General features: G+C 39.9%; 2 protein-coding genes across 2 annotated transcripts; one reads left to right on the forward strand and one right to left on the reverse strand.

The window, feature by feature from the left end:
• Positions 1-8: 8 nt before the first annotated feature.
• LOC306831479 (uncharacterized protein) lies at positions 9-1,271 on the forward strand. The gene is made up of 4 exons (XM_079355607.1): positions 9-365; positions 461-514; positions 671-796; positions 910-1,271. The coding sequence occupies exons 1-4, from the start codon at positions 135-137 to the stop codon at positions 1,024-1,026; spliced, it is 528 nt and encodes a 175-aa protein (XP_079211733.1). The 5' UTR covers positions 9-134; the 3' UTR covers positions 1,027-1,271.
• Positions 1,272-8,944: 7,673 nt separating this feature from the next.
• On the reverse strand, positions 8,945-11,425 carry pou4f3 (POU class 4 homeobox 3). The gene is made up of 2 exons (XM_079356093.1): positions 11,076-11,425; positions 8,945-10,714 (listed from the first exon to the last, which is right to left on the reverse strand). The coding sequence occupies exons 1-2, from the start codon at positions 11,196-11,198 to the stop codon at positions 9,773-9,775; spliced, it is 1,065 nt and encodes a 354-aa protein (XP_079212219.1). The 5' UTR covers positions 11,199-11,425; the 3' UTR covers positions 8,945-9,772.
• Between the last annotated feature and the right edge of the window lie 2,842 nt (positions 11,426-14,267).

A 14,267-nucleotide genomic window follows, 5' to 3' on the forward strand; every position in this document is an offset into this window, starting at 1 on the left:
GCTCAGCAGTCACAGCGTTATCAAAACCAATCTTATCTCTTGTAATACTGCAGACTCACTGCATCTTACTTTTTTGTTATGAGTAAAAAAAAAAAAATGGCGAAGGCGTATTCAAGCACATACTGTATAAAAGCATGTCTTTCTCAGCCAAGACCTCAGAACAAGCTGCAAGCTCACAACTGAGAGATCAATTCAACAGCTTCTGCTCAGAGGTCGACAGGCTGCACGCTACAAACATGAAGACCGTGATGCTTCTGGCGTTACCTGCTGTAGCTATGCTGATTACTTTGTCTGTTGCCAATCCCATTCACAACAGTATGTCCATCATCGACTTGGTGAAAAAACACAAAGAATCTTTCAATAAGGTAAGCTAATCTAACTAACAGGCGTTTTATTCATCGATTATATTTTTTCATGTTATTGTTGAAACAAACGTCTAATTCCCTTTGATGTTGTGTAGGACATTTTTGTGGAGGATGTGTCACGTCTGACAGAAGGCAGCGAAAACTGCGGGGTAAGACATTTTACATATGTAACATTTAAAATACCCTGTATAGAAACTTAAGACGGATTGCTAGAATATTGTCTATGGTCATTTTGCTTAAAGTTTCATTATTAATGAAGTAGTTAATACCAAAAGTTTACATGGTGTTGTATATCTCTCAAACAGGCAAAGTTCTTCTGCAAAGTGCATGAGATCCTGGAGAACCAGAAGAAGAGCAATGAGCAACATCATCTTCGTAACATATTGACAAAGTTTGTTCAAGCCTTGGAGATGTACATCAACAAGACCAATGTAAGAGTTCTGGTGTTTAAAGTAAAAACTGGGGGGATTCAAAGTCACACACACACACACACACACACACACACACAAAGTGAAGATTCTTAACTTAACTTCTTGTACTTTAGGTTGACTGTACGGAGACCCTGAAGAATGTGACAACTTCAGAAGAAACCAAACCGATACCTGAACTTCTGAAGAATCTCAAGGAATGTTGCCAACACCACAACCTCAACGCGCAATAAAGCAACATCTCTGATTCAATCCTACAAACGACACGATGTAAGGGTCTTTCACCAGATGTGATCGTGTATCTGTCCGGTTAACTGATTTGAAACGGCAAGCAGCCACCGTAATGACTTGATAAAACTTTGAAGTAGAGGATTAAAGCCGGAAGTTATTGCTTATTTATTTTTGTCATAGTATTACCTTTACTTAATAATAAGTTATAACTTGTTTATGTTTGAATGATATATTTATTGTAATCCTATCCTGCAGTATTGAAATAAGTGCTGAGTGAACAATAAAACTTGATGCCAATCAGTGAAGTGTGTATGGATTTGATTCATGTTGTGAGACATGCTACCAAGCATCTACTGAAATACTCTTCTACTCTTCTCACACGTTATTTTATCATGGATTTTTGTTGCTCTTTATACTTCAAATAACACATTTTCCCATTCAGTCTCTCAGATATGTATCAGGTTATATTGAAAACTTATCTTTTCAATATAAAGGTTGTGAAATACATTGTATTGGTCCTTTTCTGTTCTCTCTGTCTTTTTGTTTTTCTTGAAGATTTCACGTTAAGATTTGATCCATAAACAGGCCTTTTGAAAACGTTCTGTTTATTTTTTTACTCTCCTACAAAATAAGGTTTTCAGCATTGGAGATCTTCAATTGGATTTACTTGGTCTTGCCTACACCTGTTCAGTTCTCTGCCATTATTCTGATTTATCAGCTGATTAGTTACTTCTCAATAGGGCCAGCAGGGGTTGCAAAATAGCAGTATATTCTCTTATTTATGTGTGCAGAAATAGAAAAACAGAAACGTTTAGAAGTTCAAATGATTTCTAAAATATTCATGAGTCTTTTAAATCATTCAGCCTCCACATATCTTCTGAGGAACCCTGTTTTTTATGAGTGCACTCAACCAATCAGAAGCCTCAGACATAGGCTACATGCTGTGTGCTGGACTGCGGTGAGCATGCTTTCCCAGCTGAGAGAGGAGCTCTCACAGAAACATTTCTCACCACTCTTTTCCCCCTTGCCTTGGACAATGTACCCGTCACTCAATGACTTGATGCAAAGTGAGAGGTATGGGGAGGCTCGCTCACGGTGATGGTTGGGTCTCTGTGTGGCGCTCAGCTGTGTGTATGTGCGCTACTGAACCGTGGCTGCTTCATTACTAAATAAAGAGAATCACTTTCCTTTTCAACAAAGCTTTTTATAAAATTGCTGGAATATTCTCAATAATTTGGGTTACTATTCCTCCCACGGTTTTCTTAAAAGACGTCACGAACAAATGAACCCTCATCATTTTCCAATCGTATGATGAGGAAAATAAACCTCTGCATTCTCAGTGAGCCACTAAACTGCATGAATAGAGATGGTTAAACAATAAAACCTCAGTAAAATAAAAAATAAAAAAATAAACATTTACAAGTTCTAGGGAAGGAATCGTAAATTATCTCACAAAAATTATAACAAAAAAACAACAACACCTTTTTCAGTTTTATTTACATCATTCATTATTCATTTCAGTTATAATTATAAATGTTTTCCCTACCATACAGAATCATTGGTAGGCTATTCTTTGTGCAGATCAAGAGGAAGCTCATTTAAATTAATGACTTGTTTTGTAGACAGTTTAGAAAGATCAATTTGACGAATCCCACTTGGAAATCCAACTTTTTTTTGTTATTCAGGATCAATTAATCGAGCTTTTCCAGTTTTTTTTTTTTTTTAAGATTAAAAGATACATTTTCGTGCTTTTTGTGCCTTAATTGTAGAGAAAGGACAGACGATAGTGAGAGAGAGAGTAGGGAAGAAAATATGGGAAGAGAGACACATGCCGGATTCTAACATGGGAAGCACACTTCACCACGTCAACAGAGTCATATTCACCTTACTTCTATTTTTTTTTTTAATTTACCTGGAATTGCATCAAATTGATCGAGATGAAAAAGTTTACAGGACATGAAATCTCGATTTCTAGCGCTCCAATAGTCAGTACCTAGAACACACTTCCCCTATAGGGGGCGACAAATACAAAGCAGCTTTTGTCAAATGTTGTGTTTGATATTTTAACCTATTTGTCCCCCAATTTTCTTTTAAAACCTCTGTCTACTTTATTTACTAGTTCAGCAAATCAGAAATGTAAGTGCAAATACATAAAACAAAAGTCCATCTTTTCAACAGCGTTGTAAAAATTTAGTTTTGTACTGGGAAAAAAAATCATTAGGCATTCATTATTACTGTCCAATTTAAATTCATCAGAGGAATAGGATAGTCTTTCCTTCTCCAAAGTTTTACTCAGATCAAACCCAAGATTGGTTTATCTGATCTACAACCTCAACAACCTGAACAGTGGCTGTATATTTTGTGGCGCAGAAATAAAAAAAAAATACAGTTATTGTGACTAAATATATAGTGATTCCACATTAGGTCACTGAAATACAGTTTATAGTTTATTTTAACATGGATACCAATAGGCTGCTTTTGTTCTTTTACCTGTTTTGATCTAGCAGGTATTTAAAAAAGCTTTCTACAGAATCAGTCTTAAGCACAAGATCTAGTCTTTACTCACGAACCAGAATCATGTAAACATGAATAGTTTTGTATGTATCAAAAAAACTAATTTAGTTCTTGTATGCAGTGTAACTTGATAAATATCATTATCTTAGCATCTTCCCCTTGATCTGTACACACAAACGAACACCCTCAGCACAGGCTGCTTTGGCTGCTTCTTTTTTTTTTGCGTTCCTGGTCGATTAGCCTCGGGGCTATCTTCAGGGCCTGGGGCCACTGGGAGCAGACAGGGGGAGAGGAGGGCGGGTGACTGCATCTGCCAGGGGACCTCCTTCAGGGGCCTCACTGCAGTGTGGCTCTGTTTTCATGTCAGTCTTCAAAAGCACGGCCCCGTAGAGATGGAGATAGAAAGACTTAGAGCTGCCATTGTTATAATCCCATGTGCCCTCAGTCAGTGTACGGGGTCTTGGGGTGGCGGGATGTGCCAACATTGAGCTGCTTTTCACTTCCTTGTTTACATGTTTCACATCCTCAAGGCGTGAATGAACATGTACAGAGCACGATCAAAAGATGTGCATATGTTCAATGTTGTTTGTTTTTTTTCATCTCCATTATTTGACTTGATTTCTCCAAAATTTACCTCTACACTGTAATGTTGTTGTTTGTTGCAGTTTCATCATAGCCTAATATTACCGAAGAGAAAACACAAACAGATAGCTTTAAGGGTGTTTTTCAGAATATTAATAGGCTGCCATATTGGTCAACAAAATACACCATCAATTGTTTGCATTCATTTGTATACTATACTTTGAATGTTGAGAAGAAGGCAAAGGATTAGTAATTGAGTTTCTGTAAATCCACCACATTTTTATTTGCACTCTTTTGAAGCATGATTTAAAACCCATACTGCAATATCAGAGATTTCTGTTTATTTTTCCTTGGTGCACAAATACACTACAGGTGTAGTTATAGCAGCTCATTATCAGGAGGTCTTAATGGGTTTGGATTGGATGATTATCCGCTTGCATGTAGCCTCCTCATACATCTCCTTCTGACTGAGGGTCTTCTGGGCGCTCCTGCTGTCACAGGAGTTTAGTGTCAGACTGTTTGAGGCCGACAGGGACGCACTCACCTTGACATGATCAGGCTGAAAATGAAAAGCACGGAATTCAGACAGTCCAGGAGGGATCCATCAGGGATTTTTCTTTCTTTGACTTCTTTCTTTCTCTCTCTCTCTCTCTCTCTCTCTTTCACGTTTCCTTCTTTCTCTTTGATTTTCCTTTGTCATTCTTTAACTATTTTTTTCTCTTTATTTTTCTTTCTTACCTTCTTTCCTTCTTTTATTCTATATTTCAGTCTTTTTTCTGTTCTTCTGTTTTTGTCTTTTGCCCTTCTTTCATATAACTACGCCTTTCCTTCTTCTGCTTCATTGTCATTAAAAGTGTTTCCCATATTTCTATTCTTTTCTTTCAAATCAATCCCACGTGCTACATCCTTGTTTCTTGCACCTCCTTAACCCCTTCACTTTTTATTTCTATTTTCCTTCATTCTTCTATGTCCTCTTTCAATCTGTGATCAATCTTCTTCTTCTGCTTCTTCTCATCTTCAACTTTTCCCCCTCCTAACAATCCTCCTATTTTTTTTTTCTTCCTCTCCTTTCATCCTCATGTCCTCAGTCTCACTACACTACTGGCGCATTTTCTTGGAGAGGATTATTATGTTCAGCAGACTGTGTGGTGATTATATGTTCATATACTGTGTGCAGACCTGGACCCGACCGGCTAAGTGCTTTGTAGAAAAAAAATCACGCCACAGTGAGTTATTTCTAGCTGGGTTCATCTTTTTTCTCTGGGCACTTTGATAATGGAGAGGACTTGAATAATGAATGGGGTGTATAATACTGTTGTTCAGGCCCGCTGAATGAATTAAACAAGTGCCTATAAGTGAGTTTTAAGTGAGTGTCTCTAATATAGAGCCCTGCTGCACCTCTCAGCTCAATCTCTTCAATGGACTTTTCAGTTCATGATCTTCATTTTGTAATTACGATGAGAAATTCTGCAATGAAAGAAATACTAGATCACTAATGTGTACTAAAATATAAACTTGGCTACCGAAAGCTTCTCTTCTGTGTGTTCTTGCATCTGTGCATCTGTGCATATGTGTGCGTGTCTCAATAGTCTGTGCGTTATGCATCGTGTGTTAGTTAGCAGAGGGCTTGACCTCATGCACTGACTATGAGACGCTCATTTTTTTTTTCTATCAACGGCTCATTGCTCTCTGCACAGCTGGCTCTTGTGTTTTGATATTTGAAAATAGTTCTTTTTTCCCCCCCTTTGATTAAAGTGTGTGTATCCAGTACAGAAACATATAGCATATCATTGTTTCACTTTAAACATTTCACTCCCAAATCGAAATATAGTGCACCTTCAACCAATTGATCGTAATTCATTTATTTTTATTTTTATTTCTCTTTTTCCCCCCTTTAAATCTTGATCATTGAATTTAATCAGACTTAAATAGTGCACTAAATCCAAACCAAAAACCTTGACTGATCTGTCATTCCAAAACTACAAAGTATAGATTTTACAGTCCTGTAGTCTGAACTCTGATCTAACTTTAAAAAGTGAAGACTTTGCAGGAGAATGGACTCTTTGCAGGTTTATATTTTCCATGGAGTAATGTCAACATGTGCATTATGGGCATCATTATACTGCACTGTTAGTTAAATCTGTCTTACAATGCTTTGTATATACTATGTAAATATTTGTGTATGTTTAAAAATCTAAACCAGCTAAATTATGAGTAAAATGAGTTGAGTCCGCTCTAGCTTTGCAGTAGAAGTATTGAGTGTTAAACTAAAATAAGTTCAACTGCGCTCTGCAGTAGCCCACTAGAAAAGTGCAAATGGTGATTGTCCGGCTCATACACAATTCACTTTGTCTTTTCCTGCTCTGAAACAAACATAATACTACACAGTGTACAGAAAAGTGAACAGTAGCTAGAGATGGGCAGTATCTCCTTCTATAAAAGACACCCTTCACCCTGCCTCAGGTTTCCTTAGGGTAATACAATCCCACTGTCAGTGTGTGTGTGTGTGTGTGTGTGTGTGTGTGTGTGTGTGTGTGTGTGTGTGTGTAAGTGTGTGTGTGTGTGCATGTGTGTGTGTGTGTCTGTGTGTTTTGCACTCAGGTATGTGTTTAGACCTCAGCAGCAGAGCAGTAGCAGGTTGGTATTGAGCCGGTTATTCTTCTGATGGTAATAGAAAGCGACTAATAGAGAGCACAGACGAAGCTGTCTCCCATCGCTCTGGTCACATTCTCATTTGTTGCTGCTGGCGGTGGATGAATTATTGAGGGGTGTTTCGGGCTTCCACCCCTCCTCTTAACATTCCCCCACTCTGCACTTGAGGGTGACAGCCTTCCTGCGTGTGTGTGTGTGTGTTAAAGTGAGACACCATGTGTATGTGCATGAAATTCTTTTGCAATTGAACCAAGCTTTCATCCTCATTCTGTCAAAAATGTTTTTCCCTGCATGAGACCACCTCAAGCAGACACACTTTTCTCCATCTCTTTCTTTCCTAATTGTTTATCTTGTCATTTATTTTGGAAGTGGCAAACACAACTTTAAACTCCTGTGATAAAGTTGTCTTATTCACATTTGCATATTGTTTCCATTTGGATATGAGCATTTAGCCTTATATTAAGAATTATAGCCAACTGTCTTTGCACCTCCATTGATGCAGGAGAAAATGTAACATACCTGGGAGCTGCTGCTGAATAATTGAGATAGCTTCAGTCCCCACATGCCGTGGACGCTCGCGCGCCTTCAGCTCAACTTACCACACAGTGAGCAGCCACGTTATGATATCAATACGGATATTACAAAGATCAATTATTCACGCGTTAGAGGAGCACTTTTTTTTTTACCTCACTCTTACGTCACAAACACCTTATTCGCTGAAGAAATAAGAGTTCCCTTTCAAGTCTGAAAATTGCTCAATCTCAAAGCACAGGCTATTTTAAAAATAATAGTAAGGAATTAAGCGTTTGAGAAGACGGCTGTAAAATATTTCACAACAGGTTACTTTCTGAATTTATTGTAATAAAAAATGTAAAGCAAATGAGATAGGGGCTTTGTAATTCCCCTTACATAAAAAGAAAACATAGGAAGCCAATTTATTGCCATAAATTATAGACTGGTGTTAATCATCCTTCAGCATCAAAGGGAATATTAATAAGAGCCACTAACGTTTCCGTTAATTACTAAGTATTGATCTCTCGAGTGTTGAAACAACCCTCTGAAAGTCTCCCTGGGAAAATATCAAAACCGCTGGATAAAGCCTATCAATGGAGGATTCTGGAAGCTTGGATCATTTCTATTGTCTATCCTTAATTTTTGCAATTTATTTGCTCTGCGCGAGCACAAGGGGGAGATTTTTATGGAAATACTGAGTTCAATTTAACCAATATAAAGTCTATTTATATAAAATAAAATAAAAATACAAAAATCACCCATGGGGTGGTTTGGAAAGAGAAAAATAATGGTCGTACGCAATTAAGTAATTTGTTTTTAAAAGAATTGGAAAATTAAACATTGGGCTTAATTTATAGGCTAACATAAACACAATGTCTTAATTACAGGGCCTACATAAACAGTCATTCGTAACAGTTCGCTACTAAATAATACAAAAAAAAAGACTTATTAAAAAACAAAAAAAATATTTTGAAGGAAAAAATACTTACTTCGTCAAACGACAAAAAAATATCAACATGTAGGCTATTTGCTTCCTCTTTTCCTCGATGCACCTGTTGTGTATCCGGTTTGTCTCTCCCATGAGTCAGCAGTCAGACTTCTCCGAACTCCTCAACATTACTTCGTTTTATATCAATATATGATTAATATTGCATCGTCATTACTTAATAATTTCAAAGCCCATGCAAGCACCGCGCGACACAACCCGTGACACACAGACATCCATAATTCAAAGAGCGCTAATTAGAGACGGAAGGGCCGCGCGCGCCGCGTCAAGAGCCGCGCGTGCTGCGGCTTCGCGGTGTGAAAATGACAGAGAAAAGGGAAGCCTCTTATTTCCTCTAACGCTGATAATATGGATGACAATACATATTTAATCCAGGCAGAGGTTGTGGGATTTGTAAATAAAACAAGTGAGCCAGTTTCTGAACACAAACTAATATTTTATCGTCTTATGGTGCTGCAGGATGTGGAATCCGGTTTGATTTCTCATTTCGTAAGCTTCAAACATTGTTGATGCTGCTCAACATGAATTAAATTACGCTTTAAGCACACAAAGCAAGTCGCTGCTTCAGAGCAAGTTTACAAAATTACCAATAATTTATTAAGTTTATATTTCACACATTTGAATCAAGTGAAATTATAGTGAGAAAAGAAATACTTAAATAAGGTGATTAAGGTCTGTATACTATATATTTAAAATATAACTCACCTGTAATACTCCAAAACACGTTCACATCAAATACTAAAATAGCAGCAGCCAAAGCCACACAGAGGTGCCTCATTTTATAAGATGGTGTCATTTCCTTTTCTGAATAATTGAAGATAAACAGACGCAGTGGGTCATACCCTGTGAAAGCGTAATTATTCACAGTTGTGCGTAAATGACTATCACACATTTCACGAACAGATAAAATTAGTTTTCCAAAAAAAGTGTCTAGTTTCATCATTGACCTTCTATTACTTTGAAAAATGTGCAAAAAAACAAACAAATCTCGAATGTGATTCAGTGAAGTTGAAGATAAACATGGATCTTGAGTTTACCAAAAAAAAAATCGTAATTCTTTTCTCTTCTTCAACCCTGGTGTAATACCACTGAAAATCAAACAGCCTGTACCATCGAGGCCATTTTAACTCCAGTTTAAAAAGTGAGTTAATATCCCTGAATGTGACAAACTGCCAGGGTGCAAAGTTCATATTTAGTGTGTGCAATAAACACGAGCAACAACATCAACATCTGCCACCTCACGAATCAATAAAACAATCATTTATCAGTCCGATATTATTAACAAAATGGAAAAAAAAAAGTGCAACAAGGAGGAGTGGGTGACACGACCAGAAAATATCAAAGTAAACGTCTTTTCGCAGTAATCCCATATGAGACGTGAAGAGCTGTTAATAATCCCTGTTAGTTAGGCTACTTAGGCTATTATTAATCACTCGATCAAAAATGTAGTAGGCTATTTTATTCATGATGATGTGTGAAACTCAGTGCACCGCAGAGTATTTCATTCGTTTCTGTTTCTGCCGCTGGTTGCAAAACCACACTCGAACCACGTTCTTTTTCAGGTCCAGTTTCTCTGCTATAGCCGCGATTTTTTCCGAGGAGGGCCGAGGCTGGATAGCAAAGTAGGCTTCCAAAGAGCGCTTCTCCGGTGCGGCGATGGAAGTGCGCTTTCGTTTCCTCTCGTTCCCGTTGAAAAGGTCCGGCTTGCTGCTTTTTTCCCGGTAAGCAGCCTCCGCTTCTTCAAGCCAGGCCTGCAAAACTGGCTTTAGCGCGATCATGTTGTTGTGGGACAAGGTAAGGGACTCGAACCTGCAGATGGTGCTCTGGCTCAAAGATCCCACTCCGGGGATCTTCAGGTTGGCGAGAGCAGATCCAACATCCGCCTGGGTCACTCCGAGTTTGATCCTTCGCTGCTTAAAGCGCTCGGCGAAGGCTTCCAGTTCCCGTGGATCCGACTCTACGTCGTTGACGCACGCCATTCCGCCGTGCACGGACAGGGAGTGAGGGTGTGCCATAGTGGCCATCGCCTGGTGCAGCTGCCCCATGGTCTGAAGGTGGTGATGGGGATGCTGGTGGTGGTGCGCCGGCGTGTTCATCCCGGGTGGCTCCGGAGCCCCCATCCCGGTCACGGCCAGGCTGTTGGAGAGATGATCCAGGAGGTCCCCGGCCTCCAGGGTCTGTCCGAGGTGGTGGTGATGGTGATGGTGGTGGGAGGCGATGGTGGAGGGGACGTGGGAGATGGGCACGGTGGTAGAGGAAGAGGAGGAGGCTGAGGTGCAGGGGACACTGCTCATGGTATGGTAAGTCACGTCTGGTTTGAACGGGTGACTCTTGCCGTGAGAGACAATGCTGTCAGCAGCCGCCAGAGCCTCTGCCCGTGCCAGCAGGCTCTCATCAAAGCCTCCGAATATATTGCCCTGCAGCTGCAAGCAAGAGTGCGCATACTGGAGTCAGTGGGGAATTCTGTCAGGCAGTGCTCAGGATCTAAAAAACATTTTCCAAAGGCAAGCAGCGCCGAGGAGAGGAAAGAACCCTCCTCAAAGCGCAGGTCATAAAAATTAATATGAAAGCAAGAGCATTGCTCGAATAGACATGTGGATAAGAGAGGAAGGAGGAGGAGGGGGTGTTGGGAGGGGGAGGGGGGGGGGGGGGACACAGACAGGAGAGAAAGGAAGAGATGAGGGGGGGAGATAGAAGATAAAACAAAGTCCTGTCAAATCAACTTTACAGACATTTTCTTGTGATATTTTCCCTCCACTCTCCCCCACCCGACCTCAAACGTACCTGCGGGCCGGGCAGACAGACTCTGCGCATGCCCTCCGAGCCTGAGTGCAGGCCGGGATACTTTGGCGGCTCGTGCAGGGCCGGGTGCATAGAGAAATGCTGCTTGCCGTTCATGGTCATCATCCTCCTCCCTGCAAGCAGCGCGCGAGCAGTGTGGCCCCTGACATTAAAGGCCGGCCGGGGGAAGCGGACGGACAGCCACAGAGCTCCTCTGCTCTCCTTCACCAGACTGAGCTGTTAACATGGGGCAGCGCCTCCCGGCATCCCTCTCTTCTCCTCTTCCTCTTCTCCCTCCTCCTCCTCCTCACCCCCTCCTCCTCCACCTACTCCTCTTCTTTCAGACTCCCTCCTCCTCCCTTGCTCCATCACTCCTACACTCAGTTTACAAGTTGCAATGTGTCGGCCTTTGCGCGCGCAAGCGTTAAACAAACCAAATGAATATCACTGTAACGTTATTATTTCACATGGAGGACATCTTTATAGTGTGTATCTATTTGATTTAGAAGAACTCCTTTTAAAGAAGGTGTGTTGACGTTTTTCACTAAAATGCTTCAAGAATTCAATAACAAACCAACCACTGATCTCAACTTTTCAAGTTATTTCAGCACCATGGACAGCGAACATGGTGAGACGTGGTATAGATAGATAGATAGATAGATAGATAGATAGATGGATGGATGGATGGATGGATGGATGGATGGATGGATTTTGAACGATTGATGCGACATTATATGTAGCCTATATGAGGCCTTAAGATTTTTTTCCCCAGGTGTCTTGCCCTCCTCTACCCTGGACGCACTTCCTACGGACAGTTTACAGACTTCTCAGGTGACCGCCTGGTTTGAACTCTCCATGCTGCGGTGAACGGGCCGAAAGAGGAGCTGGGGCGGGCACAGTCGGGCCGATGACACAGGGGGGGTCCATCTGATCCTGCAGGCCGCGTCTCTGGTTCCCCAGACGGTGAATAATTCAGCAGCATGGTGGCAGGCATCCATTACCACGTTGGCATGTTCTCATTCATTACACAGATTAAAACAGGCCATAGTCTTTTTTTTTTCACACCAGGTGAGCTCTCCCACACTGAGAGAGAAAACAACGGATTCCTTGATTTTCCATTTTCATTAACCAAAATAGAACGATGGAATTGTTTTTGGAAGTTTAGTTAAGATCTCCAATCACAGACTGGATGTTTGATTTATTTAACCCATGAAGTATACTTTTTGTATTATATTTCGTTTCAAAATAAGGCCACATGCTGGATAGCTGTGTCTATTGGGAGACCATTATGTCCCTTTTCTCATCTTCATAGCCCTTCCCAAGCGTTCTCCTTAATAGCTGTTATGGCCAAGATCATTTATATTTTAGTGGTCATTGTTTACAACTCTGTCATCTCTGTGCTTTTCATACTCTGAAGATTGCATCTGACATTTTTTATGGAGAGTGTTGTCATATTAGTCCCATCTGTACAGCACACACACTCCACCACAGGATCCCACTTCTCTTTTACCACATTCATCCACTTTACCTGCTATTTATCAGTCAGTGCATTTCAGTAGAATTTTAAGATAGCATAGCTACATTTTTCCTGTTTCTTAACTTTTAATATAACTATAAGCTATTCACTTGCCTTAATGTCTATAGACTTAAATGTGATTGGTTATGGTGTGTGTACACGTCTGATTTTTTATAAAATTCTACTAAAACCTAAATTCTGTCTGTACTTAAGGATCATTATTTTCAGACATTGAAAGACTTATTTGAATGACATTCTTTTCAAAAACCAAATAGTGAAAACAATATGTTTAACTTCACACCAGGAGCAGCTTTCATTAATTTTACTGACATTTGATCTCAACCTACAAGAAAGAGCTTCTTGTAGCTCATTCATGGCTTTGCCGTTTTTAATGTTACTAAATGAAATACATGACCAAGCACTAAAACAGTGGACGAAGAACTTCCCATTTTTGTTCTTAATTCATGCATGTGCTTGTCCCAGGAAAGTCTATCATTAACGATAACTCACGTTTTGCTTAAGTTTAATACTCAGATGACTCGTTGGATGAGACCATAAAGAACAATTACTTCTAAAGTGTTTTAAAATACATTTAATTTATTGCTGCTGATCCAGTCTACCATGATGTTATGGGATGATTGAATTTGTTTTCATTTATTGTATGTGTGGGGTGATTGGCTTGTTCTCTGTTGAAAGATGGCACGATGGTTTCTATTGCATCATACTGTCTTGTTAAATGAACCTGATGTACTGGCTCATATTGTTGCACAATGTTCACACAAGTTGACATAAGAACTATTCCTACCCAAACAATAGCCCCAGTTTACCACCTGCAGTTATGAGGGTATAGACATCCTCTCTACCTTTCAGAGTAGGCTTAAACGTTTCTTTTTGAAAAAGCTTATAGTCAAGGCTGGCTCAGGCTTGAACCAGCTCTTAAGCTGTCATAGACTTAGATTGCTGGGGGAACTGACTGGCCCATTGAGTGCTTTCTCTCATGTATACATATCAAATTAGTGCATGTCACTAACTGTAAATCTTCATGTACCACGTATACTGTATCTTCCTGTGAGCTCCTGAGATTCCTTGTCTCGTAGTTTCCTCTGGATTGTTGGTGTGGATGGCCTGCTGCTCTGGGCCTTCCTGACTCCCTAACATCTATTGTCATTATTATAAATATTAACTTGAATCTTAGAGCTGCTCCACTTCAACTGCTTTAATAACCAGCATCAGTACTCTCATCATCATCATAGCTGGTAATGTTAATGTTAGAATGGTCTGTCTATATACTGTTGTTCCTGCTAGTGCTACACATTAAACATTAAATCTGGCACTGTAGCTATACAATCATCTTATTCAGTGTTGTCACGGTTTTCTTTTCTTTTTCGGTCTCTCCCTCTATTCTCTCGACCACTTTTCCAATTGTGACAAATCTGTTTAACAAGAATCCAGTTCTCATTTTCTTTGTCACTGTTACTTTGCTAAATGTTTCTTATCATTGTGCTCATGGTGGACAAATGTTGGATCTAAAATAAATTGGTGCAACAAAAAAAAAAAATGAAATTGATGAACTTGGCTAAAGTACTCAATAAGTAACTTCAGATATACTTACCTGCACCAGTGTTGATGTACTGCAGCAAAGAGGCATTGATACCATCTTTATAATTATTTTAGTGTTT

Source organism: Symphodus melops, assembly GCF_947650265.1.
Source record: "Symphodus melops genome assembly, chromosome: 11".
Taxonomy (NCBI): Eukaryota; Metazoa; Chordata; class Actinopteri; order Labriformes; family Labridae; genus Symphodus; species Symphodus melops.